Below are 24,049 nucleotides of genomic sequence, written 5' to 3' on the forward strand. Positions count from 1 at the left end.
CTAAGGCAGGAAGATTACTTGAGGAGTTTGAGACTGCAGCGAGCTATGACTATGCCATTATACTCTACCCGGGGTGATAGAGCAAGACCCTGTCTCAAAAAAAAAAAAAAAAAAAAGATATTTTTCTAACATACAAAATATGAAAGAATTAATTATCAGCAGATAAGAAATGTAAAGGAAATTCTTAAAGCAGAAAGTAAAGTGATACCAGATAGAAACTTGTATCTACACAAAGGAATGAAGAGTACTGGAAATGGTAACTACATGGATAAATAGAAATATTTTTTTCTTGTTATTTAAATCCCTTTAAAACATAATTGACTTTTTAAAGTAAAATAGTAACAATGTATTGTAAGGTTTATGACCTGTGTAGAAGTAAAATGTATGACAACATAGCCAAATACGCCAGAAGTGAAAAAAATAAAAAAAAGAAAAAAAAAATGTATGACAACAATAACAAAAAGACCAGGAGGAAAGAAATGGAAATGTATTATTGTAAGGTCTTACAGTATATGTAGAGTGATATAATATTACTTGAAGATAGACTGATAAGTTAAAAATAAAAAGAACCATTAAAATAACACAAGAAGAGGCTAGGCGCAGTGGCTCACGCCTGTAATCCTAGCACTCTGGGAGGCTGAGGTGAGAGGATTGCTCCAGGTCAGGAGTTCAAAACAAGCCTGAGCAAGAGCGAGACCCCATCTCTACTAAAAATAGAAAGAAATTAATTGGCCAACTAAAAATATATAGAAAAAATTAGCCAAGCATGGTGGCACATGCTTGTAGTCCCAGCTACTCAGGAGGCTGAGGCAGGAAGATTGCCTGAGCCCAGGAGTTTGAGGTTGCTGTGAGCTAGGCTGACGCCACAGCACTCTAGCCTGGGCAACAGAGTGAGACTCTGTCTCAAAAGAAAAAAAATATAATAACACAAGGAGTTATAACTAATAAGCCAAGAAAGAAGATACAATAGAATCATAAAAAATATTCAACCTAAAGAAGGCGAAAATGAAGTAAAGGGAACAAAGAACAGATGAGATAAACAGAAAACAAGTATCAAAGTGATATATTTGCTTGAGGCCGGGAGTTTGAGACCAACCTGGGCAACATAGTGCGACCCCATGTCTACAAAAACAAACAAAAAAGATGATATATTTAAACGTCGTCATATCAATTATCCATTAAATGTAAATAAATGGTCCAGCTGGGTGAGGTTGCTCAGACCTGTAATCCTAGCACTTTGGGAGGCCGAGGCAGGAAGACTGCTTTACTTGAGCCCAGGAGTTCGAGATCAGCCGGAGCAAGAGTGAGAGCCCGTCTCTACAAAAAAATAAAATAATTAGCCAGGTAGTGCATGCCGGTAGTCGTAGCTACTTGGGAAGCTGAGGCAGGAGGATTGCTTGAGCTCGGGGGTTTGAGGTTGCAGTGAGCTGTAATGACGTCACTGCACTCTAGCCTGGGTGACAGTGAGACTCTTGTCTCAAAAAACAAAAAAATGTAAATGGTCTAAACAACTCAATTAAAAGGCAGGGATTGTTAGAGTGGATAAAGAAGCAAGAACCAATTATGCAGTCTACAAGAATCTCACTTTAAATAAAAAGAAAAAATAAAAACTAAAAGGATGGGAAAAGATATGCCATGTTTATACTAATAGAGTTGGGAAAGCTATATTAATATCAGACAAAGTACATTTTAGAGCAAATAATATTACCAGGGATAAAGAGGGTCATTTCATAATAATGATGAATTCATCATGAAGACAGTAGTCTTAAACATTCATGCACCTTTTAAGAGAGCTTTAAAATACATGACACAAAAATAATAGAACTGTAAAGGGAAATAGACAAATCCACAATTTTTCATTTCAGTGTTGTTTTCCTAATAACTGATAGGACAAGAAGAAAGAAAATCAGTAAGTTTGTAAAAGTCTTGAACAATGCTATCAGTCAATTTGACCAGACATTTATAAAAACAGCCTGTTCAACCACAGAAGAATATACATTATTTTTAAGTACACAAGGTACTTTTAGCAAAATAAACCATATTCTAAGCCATTAAATGTCTCAATAAATTTAAAAGGATCCAAGTCATACAAAGTATGTTTTTAAACATAGTAGAATCATTAAAGTAAAATCAATAACATATCTAGAAAATTCTAAAATATTTTGAAACTAAATGACACTTATAAATAATCCATGGATTAAACACAAAATTAAAAAGGAAATTAGAAATAATTAAATAGAAATGCAAATTATCAAAATCTGTGGGATGTAGCCAATGTTACACTGAGAGGGGGCAATGCCTGTGTTAGAAAAGAAAAAAGTCTCAAATCAATGGCATCACCTTCCAACTTAAACTGGAATAAGAGCAAATTAAACACAAATTAAACAGAAGAAATGAAAAAATAAAATCAGAGTAGAAGTCAGTAAAATACAAAACAGAAAAACAATGGAGAAACATCAATGAAACCTGGGACTTGGATCAGAGTGGCAATGAAAATAAAATCTAGGGAAAATAAACAAAAAAATAGACTAAATAAATAAATAAAAAGAATAAAAGAAACTAAAAGGTGGTTCACTGAGAAGAATAGCAAAATTGATAAACATTTAGCCAGACTAAATGTTCAGAATAAAAAAAGAGGGTCCAAATCGCCACTATCAGAAATTAGAGCAATGGCATCAGATATTAAAAAGATTATCAGGGATATTATGTACAACTTTATTGCAGTAAGTTGACAATTTAGATGATAAATTCCTTAAGAGATATGGATTTAAAAGGTTCACTCAAGAAGAAGAAATACTTCTTTTTTTATTTTTGAGACAGAGGCTCACTGTGTTGCGCGGGCTAGAGTGCCGTGGCATCAGCCTAGCTCACAGCAACCTCAATCTCCTGGGCTCAAGCAGTCCTTCTGCCTCAGCCTCCCTAGTAGCTGGGACTACAGGCACGCGCCACTGTGCCTGGCTAATTTTTTCTATATATTTTTAGTTGGTCAGTTAATTTCTTTGTATATTTAGTAGAGACAGGGTCTCGCTCTTGCTCAGGCTGGCCTCAAACTCATGACCTTGAGTGATCCTCCTGCCTCAGCCTCCCAGAGTGCTAGGATTACAGGTGTGAACCACTGCGCCCGGCATAAGAAATACTTCTATATACCTGATAGCTCTGTATCTATTAAGGAAATTGAATTTTTAGTTAAATTATTACCACAGCATCCAGATTGTATAAAGAACTCTCAAAACGCATTAATAAGAAAACAACCCAATTTTTTAAATGGGCAAAAAGATTTGAACACACATTTCAGAAAAGAAAATACAGATACAAAAATGACATACAGGAAAGCTGCTCAACATCATTAGTCATTAGGAAAATGAAAATAAAAACCACAATGAAGGCCGGGTGTGGTGGCTCACGCCTGTAACCCTAGCACTCTGGGAGGCCGAGGCGGGCGGATTGCTCGAGGTTGTGAGTTCGAAACCAGCCTGAGCGAGACCCCGTCTCTACTAAAAATAGAAAGAAATTAATTGACCAACTAAAAGTATATATACAAAAAATTAGCCGGGCATGGGACTACAGGCATGTAGTCCCAGCTACTCGGGAGGCTGAGGCAGGAGGATCACTTGAGCCCAGGAGTTTGAGGTTGCTGTGAGCTAGGCTGACGCCACGGCACTCACTCTAGCCTGGGCAACAAAAGTGAGACTCTGTCTCAAAAAAAAACAAAAAACCACAATGAGATACCATTTCACATCCAGTTGAAATAAAAAGAGTGACCATACCAAGTGTTGACAAGGATGTGGAGGAACTGGAATTCACATACGCAGCTTGTGGGGATGAAAATGATACAACCACTTTGGAAAACAGTGTGGCAGTTCCTTAAAAAGTTAAATATACACCTATCATATGACCTAGATTTTGCACTCCTAGGTATTTACCCAAGAGAAATGAAAGCATATGTCCACACAAAGACTTGTACACTAACGTTCCTGGGCACCTTTATTTGTTGTAGCCAAAAACTGGAAACAACCCAGTGTCAGTCAACAGGTAAACTACAACAAATTGTGGTTATTTCCAAATATTGCAACACTGCTCAGCAATAAAAGGAATGAACTGCTTATTCACACAAATGACATGGATGAATCTCTCAAGAGCTGACCTCAGTGAAGAAATCCAGAAATAAATAAAAGAGTACATTCTATTTGATTGCTTTTATATAAAATTCTATAAAATGCTAAATAACCTATAGTTACAGGTTAGTGGTTGCTTGAGGATGAGAGGTGGGAGAATTGGAGGGAATGATCATAAAGGGCAGCAGGAAGCTTTTTGAGGATGTTGGATGTGTTCATTAACTTGATTGTGGCAATGCTACATGGCAGAACTTATAAAATTGTATTATATATGGATTATATATGTAGTTTACTGTATGTCAATTGTATCTCAGTAGTTTTTATAAAAAATTATGAACACTGTTTCTGAGAGAACGACTAACAAGGCCTTTAGCACTTCCTCTGCATAACCCCCCCCCCATCTGCTGCTTGCCTGATTAGATGGGGAAGTTTAGGCACCCAGGAATCATGGCATCTCATGGAGTTGCCCATCTTCCTCTTCAGTGTAGCTAGAAAGGCATAGAGCGGCAGTAAACCCCTATAAATGCCCCCCTCGCCACACCTTTTTTCCCGGCTTATATGTACCTTCTAGGAGACACCTTCCTAGGAATGTGTTTGCTTTTCCTTTCAGCTGGTTCACCACAAGTATTCTTACCAGTTTCCCTCCAACTTGGAGAGCTGCTGCCCATACCTTGAGCAAATAGAACTAAAACTCATTGTATCAGTTTCCTAAGAATGCTGTAAGAAATTATCATAAACTTGATGGCTTAAAAACAACCAAAATTTATTCTTTTCCAGTTCTGGAGTCCAGAAGTCCAAATCATGGTATTGGTAGGGCCAGCTTCCCTCTAGAGGCTCTGAGGGAGTATCCATTCTTGTGTCTTTTAGCTTCTGGTAGAAGGTGTTCCTTGGCTCATGGCTTGTATAACTCTAATGTCTATCTCCATCTTCACATAGCTTTCCCCCTCTGTCCAATCTCCCTCTGCCTTTCTCTTATAAGTACTACTGTCATTGGATTCAGGGCCCACTGTAATTCCAGGATGATCCCATCTTGAGATCCTTAATTACACTGCAAATGTGATTCTTTTCCCAAATAAGCTCACATTCACAGGTTCTGGGGGTTAGGACTGGGACATATGGATGGGGGTTCAATTCACCACAGCCATCCACATCTTCAGCTTTCCACGGATAGGTTCAGGGTAAGGCATGTGCCATTATTATAGGATCTGGGATATATGGACAGAGACTCCTTGGGATCTAGGAGTGTTTTAGCCTATGAAGTCTTTTTGCTTGGGCCTCTCTGATATCCAGTCATTTCTCAGAAAGAAATGATCTGACCTCTTTTACCCTACTCTTTTGCTATGACAGCTCATAGCCTTAGGGCCATGCATACATAGCCCAGTTAACTTGGCAGATGGCTACTGAACTCAAGGTCTTACCAGTAGACATGGGTCTTGGAAGGAAGTAGCATTACTAATCTGTGCCAAGATTTCCACTTTAACCTCCACAAAGATATTATGAGTTGGGTCTTAGTCTTTTCATTTTATATATAGATGAGAAAACTGGTTAACGAACTTTCATCATTTGCCCAGTCTCCCATAGCCAGTAAGTTCAAGGCTAGGATTTATACAGAGATCTCTTCGCTCTGAAACCTAACACTGTTACCATATAGGATTTTGTTGCTATATAGTACCCGGGCCTACGCCCAGGGAAGATGAGTGATCCAGGGCCTTGAGTAGAAACTGTGCTTCCACTCAAGATCATGTTTCCCTCTGGTAATGGCCATGTAGTTATTAAGTAACTTGTTAGTGGCACAAGAGTGGCACCCAGTGGCTCCATGTAAAACTACAAGATCAAGGATGACCTCTGGGCCATTCCCTCAGTTTCCATTTCTAAACAGGAAAGGTAGAATCGCTGACCTCTTGGTTAATAGAGAATAAAGCGATCTATAGCTATTATATAGTTTGTTGAGAAATGAAAGAACATGTATTTCGAGTTTTATAGAATTTATTCAGGGAAAGGTTGTACAGGAATGGAGTTTCTTTTTTTAGAGATAGTCTCCTTCTGTCTCCCAGGTGGAATGCAGTGATGTGATCTAGCTCACTGTTGCAGCCTTAAGCTCCCGGACTCAAATGGTCCTTCCAAATCAGCCTCTCAAGTAGCTGGGACTGCAGACATACACCACCATGTGCCTGGCTAATTTTTGTAGAGATAGGTTCCCACTGTGTGGCTCAGACTGGTCTCAAACTCCTGGCCTTAATCAATCCTCCCACCTAAGCCTTCCAAAGTGCTGCAATTATAGGCATGAGCCACTGTGCCTGGCCTATTTGTTGTTGTTTTTCAAGAGATTGGGGTTTTGCTATGTTGCCAAGGCTAAAGTGCATGGCTGTTGGCAGGTGCAATCATAGCACACCATAGCCTCAAACTTATGAGGTGGACAACTAAATATATATAGAAAAAATTAGCCAGACATGGTGGCATGTGCCTGAAGTCCCAGCTACTTGGGAGGCTGAGGCAGAAGGATCACTTGAGCTCAGGAGTTTGAGGTTGCTGTGAGCTAGGCTGATGCCACAGCACTCCAGCCCAGTGATCCTCCTGCCTCAGCCTCCCGGGTAGTTGAAACTATACGTGTATACCACCACACACAGCCAGAAGTAGAGATTTTAAGTCTGGGTGTTGGAACAGAGACAGTGGGCCAAGGAAGGAGTGAACAAGATAGTACTCTAGGGCTGTGGTCTCCAACCCCAGGGCCTTTGGACTGGTACCAGTCCATGGCCTGTTAGGAACCCAACTGCACAGCAGGTGAGTGGCAGCTAAGCAGGTGAAGCTTAATCTGTATTTACAGCCACTGCCCATCACTCACCATTTCCACCCCCATCCTCAGGTCTGTGGAAAAACTGTCTTCCATGAAACCAGTCCCTGGTGCCAAAAAGGTTGGGGACCGCTGCTCTAGGACTTAAGTATCACAGATGTGTGAAGGGACTGAGAACTTAAACCCAGAATGAGCAGGAACAGTAACAAGGAGGTAGTTTTCTAGGTGTTTCCCAAGGCTTAAACTAGAATTAAATATCCCATAAAGCGATAAATCCAAGGAGGTGTGTACCCTAAAGATAGGAGTGTCTCATCTGCAGGATCAGATGATGAATCAAGGGTGTACAAGGGTTCCATAGGACTCAGGGCTTTATATCTCAATGTGGGGAGTTCCTTGGCAAGATTAATTTCAAGATAGGAGAAAGGTTTATCACATGAGATTTTACAAGTGGAAGTATTAAAAAAATGTTTTCTCTCGGCTGGGCATGGTGGCTTATGCCTGTAATTCTAGCACTCTGGGAGGCCGAGGCAGGAGGATCGCTTGAGGTCAGGAGTTCAAGACTAGCCTAGGCAAGAGCAAGACCCTGTCTCTACTAAAAATAGAAAGAAATGAGCTGGACAACTAAACATATATAGAAAAAATTAGCCACGCATGGTGGCATGTGCCTGAAGTCCCAGCTACTTGGGAGGCTGAGGCAGAAGGATTGCTTGAGCCCAGGAGTTTGAGGTTGCTGTGAGCTAGGCTGACGCCACAGCACTCTAGCCCAGGCAACAGAGTAAGACGCTGTCTCAAAAAATAAATAAATAAAATTTTTTAAAAACCCGAATTCTTTGTCCATTCTATAACTGGGTGTTATTATTGAGTTATGAGTTCTTTATTCTGGATAAAATTACCTTAACAGATATAATTTGCAAATATTTTCTCCCATTCTTGTAGGTTGACTTTTCACTTTTGTCACAGTGTCCTTTAAAGTACAAGTTTTTAATTTTTATGAAGAGGATATCTATTTTGATACATTTGTATTCTTGAAAAGACAAAAGAGGGGCTGGAAGGATGCAGTTCTAGTTTTAGTAACTGCCTAAACTGAAACAGCTAGTGTGGCAGGGCTGACACAGCTGCAGATGACTACAGAATAAGTGACTAGAGTTCACATGATATGCCGGGAGTGGCCAGAGTGAGCTGCAGAAGGCTCCACGTAAGAAGGAAGCCTTGAGGCTGGAGGCTGAGTGGGGGGATTCATGAGTCCGGACAGTTAAAGAGGGAATTCCAGGTGAGGAAGGACAGCCCCATGAGGTTAATGAAGCTACCAGGCACACTCCTGATTCACTAGGGCTCATTAATGTTCCTGCAAAACTGTCTTAGAACTTCTAATTTTTTTTTAGCAGCTGACCCCAGAGAAAAAGGATTCAGCGCAGAGCACTGAGGATGCACGTGAAAACAGCAACCCGGTGCTCCTTGCAGGTAAGGTTTTAGCTTTTCAGGTGAGCCCTGGACTGAAGCTGGAAAAGTAAAAAACATGACATCAACTTTCAAACTATTCCACTGCAGCATTGTCCTTCTGTGACTTGGTTGGTTCCTGCTGCCACTGGGGGTCTTCCAGGCCGCAGCAGGAATTCCCTCCCTTCCCAAAGACAATATGACATGACTAGAGATTTCTGGTACAGCTTGTGCGGTTACAGATAGCTGCACATGATGGGGCGGTTATGGGTGGACAAGTAGATTCTGGGCCATGAATCCAGTAGGTTCCTTCACATCTTCTCTTGATCATTAGTGTTGACACTGCTTCTCCCCTGACACTGCATCTCCCCGTTTTGGTTACGACTGTTTTGGGCTCTAGAGGCTGCTCCTGGGTACAGCACCATCTCAACTTTGATATGTATCATGGGGAAGTATCAGTGTGTGTGGTGTGATGGCCATTATACTGAAGTCCGTTCTCCACACGTGCCCCTGCAACACATAAACAGCAGGAGGGTGACAGGAGCTCTCACCATCACTGGTGAGTGCCCTATCCTAAGTGATAGTGAGCCAGGCCCTATCCTAAGCTTTTAAAATGTATTAATGCTCAGTTCTCAAAACAGTCCTTTGAGGTATAGGTACTATTGTTATTCTCATTTCACAGAGGAGAAAACTGAGGCCCAGGGATGTCAATAAGCTTACCTACAGCCACAAGCCAGGAAATGACAGAGCCAGAATTCAAATCTGCTCTGTCTTGGGAAGAGCCACATTAGCAGGGGTGTCCTCCTGTAGGTCCTGAGTCCTTTGGACAAAATAGCATCTGGGCTTGAGGGAAGTTGGGGATTGTGACTTGAGCACCTGTGCTTTGTTGGTGCATCCCCCTTTCCAGGGTCATAAAAACACCGTGCTGCATATTGTTTATGCTTGGGCCTAAGATGTGTTCCTGAATCATTCTGTCAGTCGAACCACATTTTAAAGGTTGCGGAGCTGTTGCTACTGAAAGGAATCCTGCAGTGAAGGCTCGTATAAAGCAAAGAATCTACTTTTTAAAATTTAGATTTGGGCCTGGCGAGGTGGCTCATGCCTGTAATCCTAGCACTATGGGAGGCCGAGGCGGGAGGATTGCTTGAGGTCAGGAGTTCACCAGCCTGAGCAAGAGCAAGACCCCATCTCTACTATAAATAGAAAGAAATTAATTGGCCAAGTAATATATTTAGAAAAAATTAGCCGGGCGTGGTGGCGCATGCCTGTAGTCCTAGCTACTCGGGAGGCTGAGGCAGGAAGATCACTTGAGCCCAGGAGTTTGAGGTTGCTGTGAGTGAGGCTGATGCCACGGCACTCACTCTAGCCCGGGCAACAGAGTGAGACTCTGCCTCAAAAAAAAAAAAAAAATTTAGATTTGGATGTTTTTAAAAATGGAAGTATACCATACCACATACAAGTCAGTCTTTATGCAGTGAGGAGAGACAAAAGAATAAGTACCTCCCCCTATAAGGAAGAAAATTAACATTTAATTCAGCACCTTCTGTAGACCCTGGGAGATGCTGGGCTTTCCCACAGACCTTATGTCATTTAGTCCTTATAGTGACCTTGTGGAGTGAGCAGCACTGGTCCTCACAAATGAGACACCCACAGCGCATAGCAGGAATAGCTGAGTTTCAGCCTGCTGCCAGCCTCCACAGCCCATGCTTTCTCCACTGTGCAACGTGAGCCTCAAAATCTAGATGGAACCTCCTGGCAGACAGCTTGGGCTGTTCTGCCCTATAAACCTGCAGTTCTAACTGGCATCCATCTTATGCCCCACATGGGCAGCTCTACTGAAGAAAATCACCAGAACACTGTGTTGATGCCACCACCCATCCATGGTCCATTCACTGAGGAGCCATTGGTTTGCCAGTCCTTTCCCTTGTCTTCCGGGCCCTGTCTCCTCAGTGGCTACCCCATTCTTTTAAAAATCTACCCCACCTCTGCTCCTGACTTAGCCTCCCACTTCACACTTACTCATCTCTTTTCTCAGTAAACTCACCCACCTTGGATTCCTCCCACTGCAGAACCTTATTAGTGTGGGGACTGGTCCTCTCTAAGGCTTAGGGTAGCATTATTCTTCCTGTTTTCTCAGGACCTGCTTGTATCAGTTATCACTTCTTTACCTTTGGCTCTCCTCCAGGTTCTTTTCCCTCAGCAAGTCTATTTCCCATTTCTTCAAAAGAAAATCTCCTATGACCTTGAACTTCCTCCATGTATCCTCAATCTGTCTCCATCCTATCTCAACCAGGGTTCTTAAAAATGCAAGCTGCAGAGCCAGGGGTAGTAGTGCATGCCTGTAGTCCCACATACTTGGGAGGCTAAGACAGGAGCCTGAGGCAAGAGGACTGCTTGATCCCGTGAGTTGGAGGATGCAGTGAGCAATGATAGTGCCCCTGGACTCCAGCCTGGGTGACCCCATTAAAAAAACAAAACAACCCAAGCTGCATGCATCCTATCTCCCTTTCTTCTTCTCTCATTCTCTCCCTAACCCAGGGCACTTGCTTCCCTGTAGATTCTAAAACTGCATCACTCCTGGTGATGCCTTCACTCTCCTAGGCTCTCAAGGTTTCCTGCCTCAAATCTGATGGAAGCCACAACTTTGACAAAATGATCTTTGTAAAATACAAAATTAACTCTCTCTGCAGTGCTTAAAACCCTTCACTGGCTTCCTACTTCCTACAGATAAAACTCTTGTTTCTTAGCCTTCTCTGATTCCTATTAACCCTTTCAGATTCATCTCCCAGGATCCCCCAACTTTGTTTTTTATGTAGGATGTTGTTTTATGCCTTTATGACTGCATAAAGTTTATGTGCATAATTTTCAGCAAGGAATTCCTTTTCTTTCTCTTGTCTGGCATGTTTCTCTTTATTCCTCGAAACCCAGCTCAGGTATCTCCTCAGGGAAATCTCTCTTCGCTTTGTACACACGTCTGTGCCCCTCCTGGTACCTGAGCTTCTCTGAGCTACATTCCCAGGACCTGCGCAGGAAGAATCTATCCCTTAACTTGCACACGTGCATCACTTGAGTGTAGGAAAGCTGCCTATGGGTACTGCTCAAAGTAACTCGAGCAACAAAGGGAGAGAGGTGAGGCCGACTTGGGCAGGGGTGGGGATCACAGGCGAGAGGAAGGAGCTTGGGCAGACTCCAGGGAGAATGCTTGTGGAACGTGAATGAGTGGCGTGAGCCCTCAACTGAGGGCTCCGTACGATACCAGATGGATGTCCCTTCCCAGGCTCTGCTGTGGGGGCAGGGAGGCCCTGGAGCCATTCTGCAGCCTCCCTGCTCCTAAAGGCCCTAGAGCTGCAGGGTTTGATGTGGACAGGACCTGACGACAGGGGTGCGGACGGAGGAGCCACTCCCTCGGTGCCCTTTCTCCCAGGTTGCCCCTGCCCCCAGGGGTCTTTCTAGTACCGTGGGACTAAGATGAAGCGGGCTTGTCTTCTCCTAGAGACCAGCGGGCCAGCGGAAAACAAGAGGCCCATGAGGGGCCGCCTCCGCCAGGGCGAGAAGACGCGAACTCTCCGCTATGCTGGGGCCCCGAGCCCGTCGGAAGCCGCCCCGCGCCGCCCGGAGCCCACCGCGGCCTGCCTCACCCCTAGCGGAGGGGAGGCCCGCGCGACCCACGGCACGGCCCCGGCGCCGGGCGTGAGTCCCGGGAGTGGTCTGGAGGTAACGCGGCGAGGCCGGGAGGGAAGGGCGGGCGGGCGCCAGGCCGCTGCCGAGGGCCTCACCCCGGCCCCCTTTGCTCCCGCAGGACGCGCTGTGGCTGCAGGAGGTCTCCAACCTGTCGGAGTGGCTGAGTCCCAGCCCTGAGCCCTGAGCCGGTCCCCTCCCGCGAGTCCCGCCGCCTCCAGGCTGCCGGCGGCTGCTGTAGCGCGTCGTTCAATAAAGCTGCTCCGCGCCACCGCGTGCGCTTGCGTGTCGGGGGCGGGGCGGGGCCACGCGCCGCCCGGCGTCACCCGCGCTTCCGCGGGGCCACGTCACTGGTGCGCGCCGCGGGTGCGGACGCGATGGCGGCGCTGGGCGGGGACGGGCTGCGCCTGCTGTCGGTGTCGCGGCCGGAGCGGCAGCCCGAGTCGGCGGCGCTGGGCGGCCCGGGCCCTGGGCTGTGCTGCTGGGTGTCCGTGTTCTCCTGCCTCAGCCTCGCCTGCTCCTACGTGGGCAGCCTCTACGTCTGGAAGAGCGAGCTGCCCAGGTGCGGGGGCTGCGCGCGGCCGGATCCCGCGCCCCCGAGAGGCGGGGCTGGGGCGGAGCTCGGGCGAGCCGGGGGCGGGGCCGCACTGACAGGCGGCCGCGGGCCCCCTGAACTTACTGCTCCTCCTCAGGGACCACCCCGCTGTCATCAAGCGGCGCTTCACCAGTGTCCTGGTGGTGTCCAGTCTCTCGCCCCTCTGCGTGCTGCTCTGGAGGGAACTCACGGGCATCCAGGTGCGAGGGAGGCGGGGCAGAGGGCACCTGGAGAGAGCTCGGGGTCTTGGGGGGAGGGAGCAAGACTGATGCCTCCTTTCCTGTGGCTCAGCCAGGCACATCCCTGCTCACCCTGATGGGCTTCAGGCTGGAGGGCATTTTCCCGGCAGCACTGCTGCCCCTGCTCCTGACCATGGTGAGTGCTCCCGCTTTGTCCTCCTCTGGCCTTTGTTGTTAGCATCATGCGCTTTTCGTGGCCTTCCTTATCTTGATGTGATGGTTTTCCGCTGATGGGAGACAGGGATTGTGATACGGCTCCGGGGCCCTCAGGTATTCTTGGGTTGGAAATCCTTGCTGAGAAACGAAGCTTGAAGTCTCACAAGGCTGGCCAAGGGCAGTGGACTGTGATGGAAGTCTTTCCTTTGATCTCCTGTTTTTCTGATCCCAGATCCTTTTCCTGGGCCCACTGATGCAGCTTTCTATGGATTGTCCCTGTGACCTAGCAGATGGGCTGAAAGTTGCACTGGGTGAGTCCTTCAAGCTGAGGGGAAAGTAGGTAGTCTGGGACAAGGGTCAAAGTCTGGGACAATGGGGAAAGGGAATCAGTGGGCTTATGGTGTAATCTGGACATGAGACATGAGCTGTCATCTCTGGGTATGTTTCCTCATCACTAAAATGGGAACATAGAGCCCAGTAGCCTTTAAGAGTTGGTTCTTGATGTCCAAGGTGACCCCTGGGGACCCCCAGCAGTACTTGGTGTGGATCAGAAAGCAATGCCCCCTGCCTCTCCAAACTGGAGCTGGTCTTGGTTAGATTTTGATGTCTCTTTACTGCCAGGATACCTGACCTCAACTTCTAACGCCATACTTTCAGTTGTCTTAAGACATTGTTTTGTAGCCAGGTGCAGTGGCTCACACCAGTAATTCCAGCAACTTGGGAGGCTGAGGCAGGAGTATCACTTAAGGCCAGCGAGACCCCAGTCTCTTAAAAAAAGTGCTTTATGCTGGGTCTAATGAACAAAGTTTGACTGCTCCCGCCCTCCAACCCAGTTCTCAAGAATATTTGTGCCCGAGTTTCCCCAGGGTAAAATCATTGGAGAGGGATCCTTATGAAGCTATGTCTCATTGTTCCACAGCTAGTCAGTCACTGCTTATCCTGAATCCCTTTTCCAGCCCCTCGCTCCTGGGCCCGCTGCCTCACAGATATGCGTTGGCTGCGGAACCAAGTGATCGCACCCCTGACAGAGGAGCTGGTGTTCCGAGCCTGTATGTTGCCCATGTTAGCACCATGCACAGGCCTGGGCCCTGCTGTGTTCACCTGCCCACTCTTCTTTGGAGTGGGTGAGTCGCCAACTTGGTCCTGCTAAGATGTTCTCAGTGTGAGAGCTAAGATTGGGGCTTGTGGTGAGGAGTGGGCCTAGAGGAAAGGCCAGGAGGCATGTGACATGGTTCTCACTTTCCTCCCAGCTCATTTTCACCACATTATTGAGCAGCTGCGTTTCCGCCAGAGCAGTGTAGGGAGCATCTTCTTGTCTGCGGGTGAGTCCTGGAGAACTTGCCTGGGGCAGTCCTGGCTAGTGTGTGTGCAGGTGTCTCTGACAGGCACTCTGGAGAAAGAATTGGGAAGAGCGGGCTGTGGTGTTGGCGGGGCTACTGACCATGGGAGTTGGGGTGCAGAGAGCAGCTGTAGGTGGTGGGCAGGCAGCCATTGCCCCAGGGGGAAGGGGATGGTCTCTGGCTGATGGGTGTGCAGTGCTGGGGCAGGAAGGGTGTGCAGGTGTGGTCACTCGCAGCCTCCCGTCTCCAGCGTTCCAGTTCTCCTACACAGCTGTCTTCGGTGCCTACACTGCTTTCCTCTTCATCCGCACAGGTTCGTCCTCAGTCTCTTGTGGGTCCCCGGGTGCTCAGGGGCCCACAGGAGTGGGTGGGAGAATGGGAAGACTGTTTGTTCTAGGCATGACAAGTTCTTCCACTACAGTCCTTGATACAGGCCGAGCCAGGGCCCTCAGCCTGGTGAGGTCTGAGAGGTGGGAAGCAACAGAGCTGTGGTATGTGGGCGGATGGGCATGGCGGGTGGGGTGCTGATCTCCTGTTTCAGGAGATGAGGGTCACTTGCACTAGAAGGGCCCGAGGAGGGGGTAGGGCTGCTCCATGAGCTGCTCTGTCTCCCCTCCCCAGGACACCTGATCGGGCCAGTTCTCTGCCACTCCTTCTGCAATTACATGGGCTTCCCTGCCGTATGTGCGGCCCTGGAGCACCCACAGAGGCGGCCCCTGCTGGCAGGCTATGCACTGGGCGTGGGACTCTTCCTACTTCTGCTGCAGCCCCTCACGGACCCCAAGCTCTATGGCAGCCTTCCCCTTTGTGTGCTTTTGGAGCGGACAGGAGACACAAAGGCTCCCCTGTGCTCCTGACCTATGCTCCTGTGTACACTCCTATGAACTCTCACAGGCCCCCGAGCCCCTCCCCACAAGGGGTACTGCAGGGGAGGGGCTGGCTGGGGTCCCGAGATCTCAGGAATTTTTGTAGGGGATTGAAGCCAGAGCTAGTTGAATCCCAGGGACCAGAGAAAGGAGCAGATATCCAAAGGGTGCAGCCCCTCTTAAAAGGGGATTGAGGAACAGCTTGGAGTGAGGGGACAAGGGGCAGGTCCCAGGAGCCACACATGCCCTTCCTCACTTTGGACTGCTGCTTCTCTCAGCTCCTCTGCCCCCCTCTGCCTCTGAAAAGCTGCTGGGGGGGTTTTATTTATAAACCCCCTCCCCCAACAACTTCCCAGGGTTTTCTCATTATCTTTTTGCATCAGGACTTTGTATTGGGATATTAAAGAGATTTAACTTGGGTAACATGGCCTTGGATCTTTGGGAGTCAGTCTATATTTGGGGTCTTGTGTTAGGACTCCAGGCAGTTCTTGGGATTGTGCCCACCACCTGCCCCAGCGACCTTGAACATGGGTCTCTGGCTGTCATGGGCTTATGACTTCCTCCTTCCTGGGCCGGGGACTGCAGTACCAGGCGTGAGCCCAGTTCATCCTGGGGCCTGTGCCTTGGCTACAGAGCCAGGGAGTGGGAGCCATGGCCCTGACCCCAGTGGTGGAACCTCCAGCCTGTGTCTTCTGCCTGAGGCCTCCAGCAGGACTTCCACAGTCTACACAGCTCATTTTACACACGAGGAAATAGGTCCAAAATGGGAGAGGAACCTACTTCGAGTGACCCAGGAGTAGAGGCTCTTCTGCTTCTCCCCCTCAGACCTCTGCCCCCAGATGAGCTCAGAACAGCGTTGCAGCCCTGAGGGAGACTCTGCTGAGCAATAGGCAGCTCAGGATTCTTGCTTAGAACCTACTGTTGTATCTATTGGTCTCGTTTTTAGAATGGTTCTCATTCCCCTACCCAGGGCTTTTTTAAAAAGTTGATTCTTGAAACATTTTTATCCTTTTTTAGGTTCCATTCCAGACTCGAGGAGGTTGCCCCAAGTCCCCTTTCTTGAGGCTGGTGGTTACTTCTCCACAATGCCCCCAGGTTGGCTGTGACTGAAACGCATTCACAGGGATCTAAAGGGCAGCGTCACACACTTGCCTCCCTGGACAGCTTTCCTCTCCCCCAGCCTGTTGGGAGCAGAGGGTACATTTGGGATCTTAGGGTCTAGAGAGGACGAGGCCTGGGCCCGCGGCGACTTGCCCACTCTAGAGGTTAGGTACTGGCACCCCAAGAGCACTGGGCAGGTAGGCTCGCTGGGTGCCAGGGATGTGCATCTTCCTGTGTCTGGGGTTCTGGGTTGTGTCCCTTCCCTTCCTCACACCACCAGTCCCACCCCCAGCTAAGCAACCACCTTTCCCCTCCCCGGCCACACCTCACCTTGCCTGTGGGGAGGAGGGTGGTGCTGTAGGTGGGGTTACTGTCCCTGCAGCAGGAGAGAGCTGAGGCTCAGGATTCCCTCAAGTTGTAGGGATGGGCATGGTGAGAACCTGGGACCCTCAATCCAGTGCTCCTTCTAACCTACCAGCACCCTCGCAGCCAGAGCGCTCAGAGTAACTTCTGCCAAGTCATCACTCCCAAAGGTTTCACCACTGCCCAGAAGGTGGCTCTGTTTGTATTTACTCCTGAACTAGCTGGAGGTGAGAGGTTGGCCCTAGATTTTAGAAGGCTGGGCAGGGAGTCTGCCTGCAGCCTGGGTTTCATCCCTCTCTGCCTCTTCTTAATAGCTGTGGAGTCCTAGACAAATTATTTAACTTTCCTGTCACCTGGTTTCTGTGTCCACAAGATGGATGAAGGTTGATTCCCTGAGTTAATAGATGTCACAACTTGGCTCCAATCCCCGAAATAGCTACCGTGTTTCCCCAAAAATAAGACCTACCCATAAATAAGCCCTAGCAGGATTTCTAAGCATCTGTGCAATAGAAGCCCCACCCCGAAAATAAGACCTAGTGATGAGCGTGGCTACGCAGCGCATCTGCACAACCCGTGCAATTTGTCTCGGAGCAGGAAAGAAGATGAGCAGCCCTTCTCATCTGCCCACTGGTGACAGCCACTATCCCAGAGGTGACCGGAAAGGTGCTGGTGGCCCCACCAACAAGGTCAGCTCCCCCTGTCAGGTCCCGGCCATCCTGTGGTGATGCAAGCTGAGGCTTTGAGGGGAAAGTCTCTCCTCAGTGAAGTGAGGAGCAGGATGCTCCGCTTTAGGTATTGTGTGTCCCCAGGGGAAAGAAGGAAAGCTGTGGCTGCCATTTTACTATGATGATGTTCCAGAAGACGATGACTTACCTATGTTTTTTTTTTTTTGAGACTGAGTCTCGCTTTGTTGCCCAGGCTAGAGTGAGTGCCTAAGCGGGGTCTCGCTTAGGCTGGTTTCAAACTCCTGACCTTGAGGGATCCACCCGCCTTGGCCTCCCAGAATGCGAGGATTACAGGCCTGAGCCACCGCGCCCGGCCTATATTTGAATAAATGTAGATGGTTGTACCATACCTAAAAAAAATAACATATCCTCTGAATATAAGCCGTAGGGTGTCTTCTTGAGGAAAAATAAATATAAGACCCTGTCTTATTTTCGGGGAAACACAGTAGTCCTATTTGGGGTGTTATGTATAGTAGGCACTCAACAGTGTCTTAAACAGGGCCCTGTCATCTTTGCTACCCTCTAAGGAAGAAGATATAACCTGCCCTCCCTGCTGAGTGCCATGGGCTGGGGCGAGGTGAGTTGCACAGGACCCAGCATGGAAGGCGAGGGAAAGCCAGTTTTATTAAGCGAATTTTCTAGGACCTGGAACTTAGATCTCTGCTCTCCCCCCTCCAGGAAGTAGAACCCCTACCCACCCCCCAGTTCCAAGGACCACCTGTTGTCTCCAGTGAGCATGAGACTCCTATTTGGCAAGAGATGAATGTGTGAGCAACTGTCCACCCATAGGGAAAGGACAGATGGCTGGAGGGAATGGACCTCTGCAGGTGGCTTCTCTCCTGTCCAGCTAAGGACAGGACCTCCAGGGCCAGGCCCTCCTGCCCGCAAGCACTGGCTGGTCTGGGCCTGCCCTGGTAGCACAGCTTTGTTGAAGGCTTGGGGTGGCGATGGCCAGGCTTCCGGTCTTGGGGCAAGATCACTCAATCTCCAGGATGAGGTCGTCACCTTCTAGTGTCATGTCCTTGGTCACGTGGACCTTGCGGACAGTGCCCTCCATGGGTGAGGTCACCACAGTCTCCATCTTCATAGCACTGAGCACACACAGGGGCTGCCCCTTGGTCACCTTGGCTCCTGCTGCCACCTTGATGTCTATCACCTTCCCAGGCATGGGTGCCCCAATCTGGCCCTTCACATCCTTCAGGGCCTTGGGGTGGAAGTGCATCTCCTGCAGACGGGACAGAGCAGGCATGAGGCACAGCGGGGCTAGCCCATCCCCACCACCTGGCTGGCCCTGGGGGAGCCGCACCTTCATGGCTTGGGTGTCCTTGACCAGGATGGACCGCAGCTGCCCGTTGAGCTCAAAGAACACCTGCCTCTGGCCGGCCCGGTTCAAGTCGCTCACAGCCAGGGCTTTGATGTGCAGCGTCTTGCCCCGCTCCAGCTCCACCTGGAAGAAGGGCTTGGAGGCTCAGAGCTGGGGGCAGGTCTGGGGAGAGTAGCCCACTGACCTGGCCACAGGGCAGTCCCCCACCCTGCGTCTTGGCTCTTCACTTGTGAAGGTAACTTGGTCTCAAGGGTTTTTTCTGCTCCCCAAGTGTGCTAGGCTGGGGGATAGCCAAGCCAAAGTCTGGCACTCTGGGGCCAGGAGTAGAGTGTGGGCAACACCAGAGCCACTGACCTCAAACTCCTCTGCAATTTTGGGTCCCTGCAGGAAGAGGCGGGTATTAAGACTATCCAGGGGGCCAAAGGTGGCAGTGAAGTCCTTAAAGTGGGCAAAGACGTCAGGGTACATGGCTGCTGAGAGCACATCCTCTGGGGTCACCTCCTCCCCGTGCCGATCTATCAGCTCCTTCTCCAGGGACTGCAGGTCAAGGGGCGGGAGGGAGGCTCCGGGCCGTCCCTCCAACCTGGGCAGGTCCTTCAGCACCTGGGGAGCAAAGCAGAGGGTGAGGCCTGATTCCGGCACCCAACCCCCATAATGCTGGGCCTTTCCTACCTTGGAGCGAAGGGGCTCAGGGAAACCCCCATGGGGGACGCCAATGTAGCCCTGCAGGAACTCCACCACTGAGCGGGGGAAGGACAGCTCTTCTGCCTTAGCTTCAGCCTCTGCCCGGCTCAACCCGTTCTGTACCATAAACTGGGCCAGGTCCCCCACGATCTTGGAGGAGGGCGTCACCTAAGGAGAAGGACCCCTGCTGGTTAGGCTGCCAGGCACCTAATGGAGGCCCCTGCGTCAGGTAGGAGACGGGGCCTGGCTCACCTTGATGAGGTCGCCCAGCATCTGGTTGGCCTCCACATAGGCCTTCTTGACCTCCTTGAACTTGGAGCCAAGCCCCATGCTGTGGGCCTGGAAGTGCAGGTTGGTATACTGGCCCCCTGGGATCTCATTCTCATATACATCCGAGTTGCCAGACTTCATGGTGGCCGTGCAGTCAAAGGCAGCGTACAGTCCCCGAGCCCCCTCCCAGTACTCGCTGTAGTCAAACACTCGCTCCAGGGGCACCTCTGCAGGGAGGCCAGCATCAGGGGAGGGCTCAGGAGCACGTGGCACTACCAGACCCAGGGCTGGCTCAGGCCCCACCTCAGACTCAGGTGATAGGTGGTGGCAAGGCCATGGTAGGGTGTCTGGATTCTAGGTAAACCTGTCTACTGACAGCAATGGCGGCCGTAGCCTTGACATGGGCATGGTTGTGAGCTGTTGCTCTTCCTACCTGTATCCAGGGGAGTCCCTCGGGTACAGGCCACCAGGGCCCCCATGCTGGGCTGTGAGGTCATCCCGGACATGGAGTCGGCTGCCACATCCACCACATCAGCCCCAGCCTGGGCACAGGCCAGCATGGCTGCCACGCCTGCCCCTGATGTGTCGTGGGTGTGGATGTGCAGCGGAAGGTCAGGGAAGCGGTCCCGGAGGGAGCTGACCAGCATGGTGCAGGCTGCTGGCTTCAGCAGCCCTGCCATGTCCTGGGGGGTGGGCAGAGAGGAGATGGTCAAGAGGGGGCATGGTGAGTGCCCTCGGGGGGAGTACGTGGCGGGGCAGAGATGGACAAGTGCTCCAGCACCTTGATGCACAGGATGTGGGTGCCAGCTCGCACCAGCTCTTCAGCCAAGCCCATGTAGTACTGCAGTGAGTACTTGGTGCGGCTGGGGTCCGCCACATCCCCCGTGTATGAGATGGCAGCCTCCACCACGCCTCCCGCGCTGCCTGCTGCCTCCATGCCCAGCAGCATGTTGGGCAGGTAGTTGAGAGAGTCAAAGATCCGGAAGACGTCCATGCCGTTCTCCTTGGCCACCTCACAGAACCTGAGTGGGTGCGAGAGCCCAGGGCTGAGTCCCACACGCTGTCCCCTGCACGTGCTTTCCTGGCCTGCCCTGCTGCCCCTGGGGAATGAGATCTGGGGGTCTGGCATCCATAGGCGGGGCGAGGCTGGACACAGGAGCGTGGACAAGGCCTTTTCCAGGGCAGCCTGCACTGGGCAGAGTGGGGTCCTGTGCAGGCCACGTGCAGCGTAGTTAGCGTCTGCCCGGGCCTGGAGGTCTGGCTGGGGATTCGCTCTGTAAAGGAGTGGCGCTGCGGGAGAGGACTCAGTGAGGAGTCCTGAGGCCAGGGTTCTAATCCCAGTTCTGTACCAAGTGGCCTAGGACAAGTCATCTGCCCTCTCGGGGCCTCGACTGCCCCATGGGTGAAACAGGGTAATCTAGAACCTTCTGGTTCTGCAGCTACAAATCACTTGCTAACATGTCCAAACAGCAACCCCTGCCGAGTGTCACCACAGAAAGATGGTTTTGAGCCCACTGTGGGGAGTGCAGGCCACTGCGATGTGGCCTGGTACCCACAGGGCCACACCTCGCAGTGTCTGCCCACCCCAGCCCAGGCTCACTTGAAGACCACATTGTCGGGGTAATTGGTGTAGCCCACGGCATTGGCCCCCCGCAGCAGCATCTGGAATGGGATGTTGGGGATGAGCTCCCGGAGCTCCTGCAGCCGCCGCCAGGGGCACTCATACAGGAAGCGCATGGCAACATCAAACGTGGCTCCTGCACAGGGACCGAGAGGCCCAGATCAGCTCCACATGTCCTGGGGACCCACCTGAGCTTCACCTTCAGGGTGCCTTGTGCTCCCAGCTCTGACCCCCACAGGTTTTTCCCTTTGCTGATCCCCCGGGTGGACCAGGCTCATTTGTGTCCTCTCTGCGCTCCCTTTACAGCCCCCACGTCCTCTTCCCTCCAGTTCTGTGCTCCAATGAGCTAACAGGCTGGCACCTCCTCCCTGACCCTGGGCCTCCCACCCAGCGCCTGGTCTCAGCTCTGTAGCCTCACGTGAGCCCAGCACCTGGCCTGCCCAGAGTGGGCACCAGCTGTGTCCACTGAACAAATAAACACTGTGCTTTCTTCAGTTCTCACACTTTGGTTTTCTCAATGTTAACATCGTTAGCTTGTCCCCAGTGGCCTGGGCCTTTGGGGCTAGCCACACAGTGGGCACATAGTTCCTGCCAGACACTAGCCAACATTCCAGCCCTCCAACTACCTCCCCAGTTTTCCATGCTGAAGAGCATGCTGAAGTTGTGGGAGACGTAGGGCGCAATCTTCTTGAGGTCATGGGTGCGCACGCGAGTGGCCAGCAGTGACTGGTGGGCATCCCTGAAGGTCGTGTCCATCAGCAGCAGGCCCTGGTGGTTCCGCACGGCTCGAGCAAAGCCTTCGGGCCCCTCCCGCAGCAGAATGTCTCTGAAACCGGCCGGGGGCGGGCCTGGGGCAGACAGGGGCATTGGCACCCATCCCGCAGGTGGCAACCTCCTGTCTCTCCCATGAGTTGGCAGAATGGATCTCACCTACCAATGGGCACTGCAGGGATAATGGGGTCCACAGGGCTGGGGCTGGTCTTGATGGGGATTGGGGTGGTTGGACCATTCACCATGACGTGTCCTAGGGAGAGAAGGGGCGGTGGGTCAGGGCAGGTGGGGAAGAGTCTGGGTTGAGAGCAGCAGTGAGAGCAGGTGGGCTCGGGGTTGGGGCAAGCCACCAGTCCTCCAAGTGGCCCCTGTCCTCATTAAAGCCAGGCCCTCCTGGGTCCAGGCAGTGGGGACTTATTGGGGGCCACATGGATGGAAAAGGGGAGTCAGATCATGAGCAAGGAGCGTGGGTGGACTAGGAGGGTGCATCAGAAAGGCTGGGATAAGGGGCAGGGGTGAGGTGTCTGGGGGGCAGAGGGCAGTCTCGGGCCAGACCGAGATAGTGTAGCAGCTTCTGGGCCCGGTTCTGCGCGGGCCGCAGCTGGAACAGCTCTGGGTTCTCGTCTATGAACTGGGTGTCCACGGTGCCTGCCAGGAACTGCTGGTTGTTGAGCACATTCTGCAGGAACGGGATGTTGGTCTGCAGGACAGAGGCAGGCGGGGGGGTCACCATGCAGCATGGACAGGAAAGGGAGAAGGGAAGAAGCTGAAGTTGCCACCCTGTGTGAAGGGGCGTTTCCCCATCTTTCGGCCTTCAACTTTCAACCCTCCCCTCATCTGGCAGAGTCCCATAAGCTGTCAGGGGCTGAGCCTGCTCCCTCCACCCCTGCCCACCCCAAAGTACGTGCTGGATGCCACCCCCTCCCACCTTCCCAGCGCTCTGGAAACACACACCTCCTCCCCTCCCTACAGCTTAGAACACGGCCAAGCCTTTCCTGCAGCAGCACAGCCTAGAGCAGCCACCCTCTCGCTGTCCCGGCCACACTTTTTGAAAGAGGCCCCTACCTCCCCCAAGCCCACGCCCTGACACTGGCTAAGTCCAGCGGGCACGCTCCCAGGCTGACGCTCTTGCCCTGGGCTTCCTCACACACCACGCTGGGTGGCCTATCCTGGGCCTGCAGCTCCAGTGACGGCTTCCATTCCCAGAGCCAAAACCCAAAGGTAGAATGGAAAAGCTCAGCAAGTCCCAAACCAGCCTCCCACCTGCTGCTCCTGTCCCCCTCAGCCTAAGCGGATGCCTCACCAGCTACTCAGTTACCAAAACCTACACCCAGCACTAGCACCATCCACTCCTCCCGTGTCACTGGTCAAGCTGGACGGTCCTATGGCCACTTCTAGACCCTATGACCTCTCCTCCATCTCCAGGCCACACCTTCCGCCGGCCTTCCTCATCATAGCCGCATCCGGCCACACCAGATTCGCCATGTGCTCTCGCCCTCCTCGGAAATGCTTCCTGGATGTCTAAACTCCAAGGCCTTTGTCCCCTCCTCTTTTCTAGTACATCCCCATGGAATCAGCTGCTGGAACCACCCCCCAGCCCCATCATCCAGTGCTTGTCTGTGTTCCTCACTTGCCTGGGAGCGCTCTGGGGACAGGGTGTCCGAGGCACTTGCATCTGTGGGCTTTGTGCACAGGGGCCCTCAGTTCTGCTAATTAAATGGCTGGGTCACAACATGAGGCTGGGGCAGGGCGAGTATAACCTAGAAGCTACACGGGGACCTGGGAGGCAGCACCGCAAGAGATGCCACATGACTGTGAGGCCACATGGCTGGGATCCGTGTGAGCACGGCACGTGGCTGTGTGGCTACATCCCTGGCTTCTGCTTCAGAGAAAGCATCTCCATGTTTTACAAGTTCTGCTGGCACCTTCATTAGGGACTCAAGGTGCAACATGGACCTCTTCGAGTGTATACC

At 50.9% G+C, this 24,049-nt stretch overlaps 3 protein-coding genes across 19 annotated transcripts in view; 2 read left to right on the forward strand and 1 right to left on the reverse strand.

The window, feature by feature from the left end:
• TOP6BL (TOP6B like initiator of meiotic double strand breaks) overlaps positions 1 to 12,292 on the forward strand; it is an 87,903-nt gene extending 75,611 nt beyond the window's left edge. For 6 of the 7 annotated variants that reach the window (XM_076001658.1, XM_076001663.1, XM_076001659.1 and 3 more), the window contains 3 exons: positions 8,289 to 8,367; positions 11,837 to 12,057; positions 12,143 to 12,292. In XM_076001658.1, the coding sequence (XP_075857773.1) occupies positions 8,289 to 8,367; positions 11,837 to 12,057; positions 12,143 to 12,208 (366 nt within the window). In that variant the 3' untranslated portion in view covers positions 12,209 to 12,292. The remainder of the gene's footprint in view (positions 1 to 8,288; positions 8,368 to 11,836; positions 12,058 to 12,142) is intronic. The other variant, XM_076001660.1, reaches the window with a different exon arrangement.
• Positions 12,293 to 12,366: 74 nt separating this feature from the next.
• On the forward strand, positions 12,367 to 15,646 carry RCE1 (Ras converting CAAX endopeptidase 1). Of its 2 annotated transcripts, none has more exons than XM_012757525.3 (8): positions 12,367 to 12,583; positions 12,714 to 12,816; positions 12,908 to 12,991; positions 13,244 to 13,322; positions 13,968 to 14,135; positions 14,262 to 14,333; positions 14,602 to 14,664; positions 14,973 to 15,646. In XM_012757525.3, exons 1-8 carry the CDS (start codon positions 12,399 to 12,401, stop codon positions 15,206 to 15,208), a joined length of 990 nt encoding a protein of 329 aa, XP_012612979.1. In that variant the 5' UTR covers positions 12,367 to 12,398; the 3' UTR covers positions 15,209 to 15,646. The 2 variants fall into 2 exon arrangements, with proteins under 2 accessions (XP_012612979.1, XP_012612980.1); XM_012757526.2 differs by having other exon boundaries at positions 12,384 to 12,583; positions 12,912 to 12,991.
• Positions 15,647 to 18,007: 2,361 nt separating this feature from the next.
• Positions 18,008 to 24,049, reverse strand: part of PC (pyruvate carboxylase) — a 100,309-nt gene continuing 94,267 nt past the window's right edge. For all 10 annotated transcript variants that reach the window (XM_012757600.3, XM_012757594.3, XM_012757597.3 and 7 more), the window contains 11 exons: positions 22,632 to 22,776; positions 22,240 to 22,329; positions 21,932 to 22,153; positions 21,285 to 21,441; positions 20,466 to 20,706; positions 20,118 to 20,367; positions 19,667 to 19,911; positions 19,403 to 19,582; positions 19,085 to 19,333; positions 18,713 to 18,853; positions 18,008 to 18,631 (listed from right to left, as the gene is read on the reverse strand). In XM_012757600.3, the coding sequence (XP_012613054.1) occupies positions 18,383 to 18,631; positions 18,713 to 18,853; positions 19,085 to 19,333; positions 19,403 to 19,582; positions 19,667 to 19,911; positions 20,118 to 20,367; positions 20,466 to 20,706; positions 21,285 to 21,441; positions 21,932 to 22,153; positions 22,240 to 22,329; positions 22,632 to 22,776 (2,169 nt within the window). In that variant the 3' untranslated portion in view covers positions 18,008 to 18,382. The remainder of the gene's footprint in view (positions 18,632 to 18,712; positions 18,854 to 19,084; positions 19,334 to 19,402; positions 19,583 to 19,666; positions 19,912 to 20,117; positions 20,368 to 20,465; positions 20,707 to 21,284; positions 21,442 to 21,931; positions 22,154 to 22,239; positions 22,330 to 22,631; positions 22,777 to 24,049) is intronic.

This window comes from Microcebus murinus, chromosome 4 (assembly GCF_040939455.1).
Source record: "Microcebus murinus isolate Inina chromosome 4, M.murinus_Inina_mat1.0, whole genome shotgun sequence".
NCBI lineage: Eukaryota > Metazoa > Chordata > Mammalia > Primates > Cheirogaleidae > Microcebus > Microcebus murinus.

Bases quoted from the DNA above. Each gene is read 5' to 3' on its own strand.
- RCE1 (XM_012757525.3), top strand. From the start codon at position 12,399: ATGGCGGCGCTGGGCGGGGACGGGCTGCGCCTGCTGTCGGTGTCGCGG. The intron at 12,584-12,713 runs GTGCGGGGGCTG...GCTCCTCCTCAG, and splicing joins TGGAAGAGCGAGCTGCCCAG to GGACCACCCCGCTGTCATCA. The intron at 12,817-12,907 runs GTGCGAGGGAGG...CCTGTGGCTCAG, and splicing joins GGGAACTCACGGGCATCCAG to CCAGGCACATCCCTGCTCAC.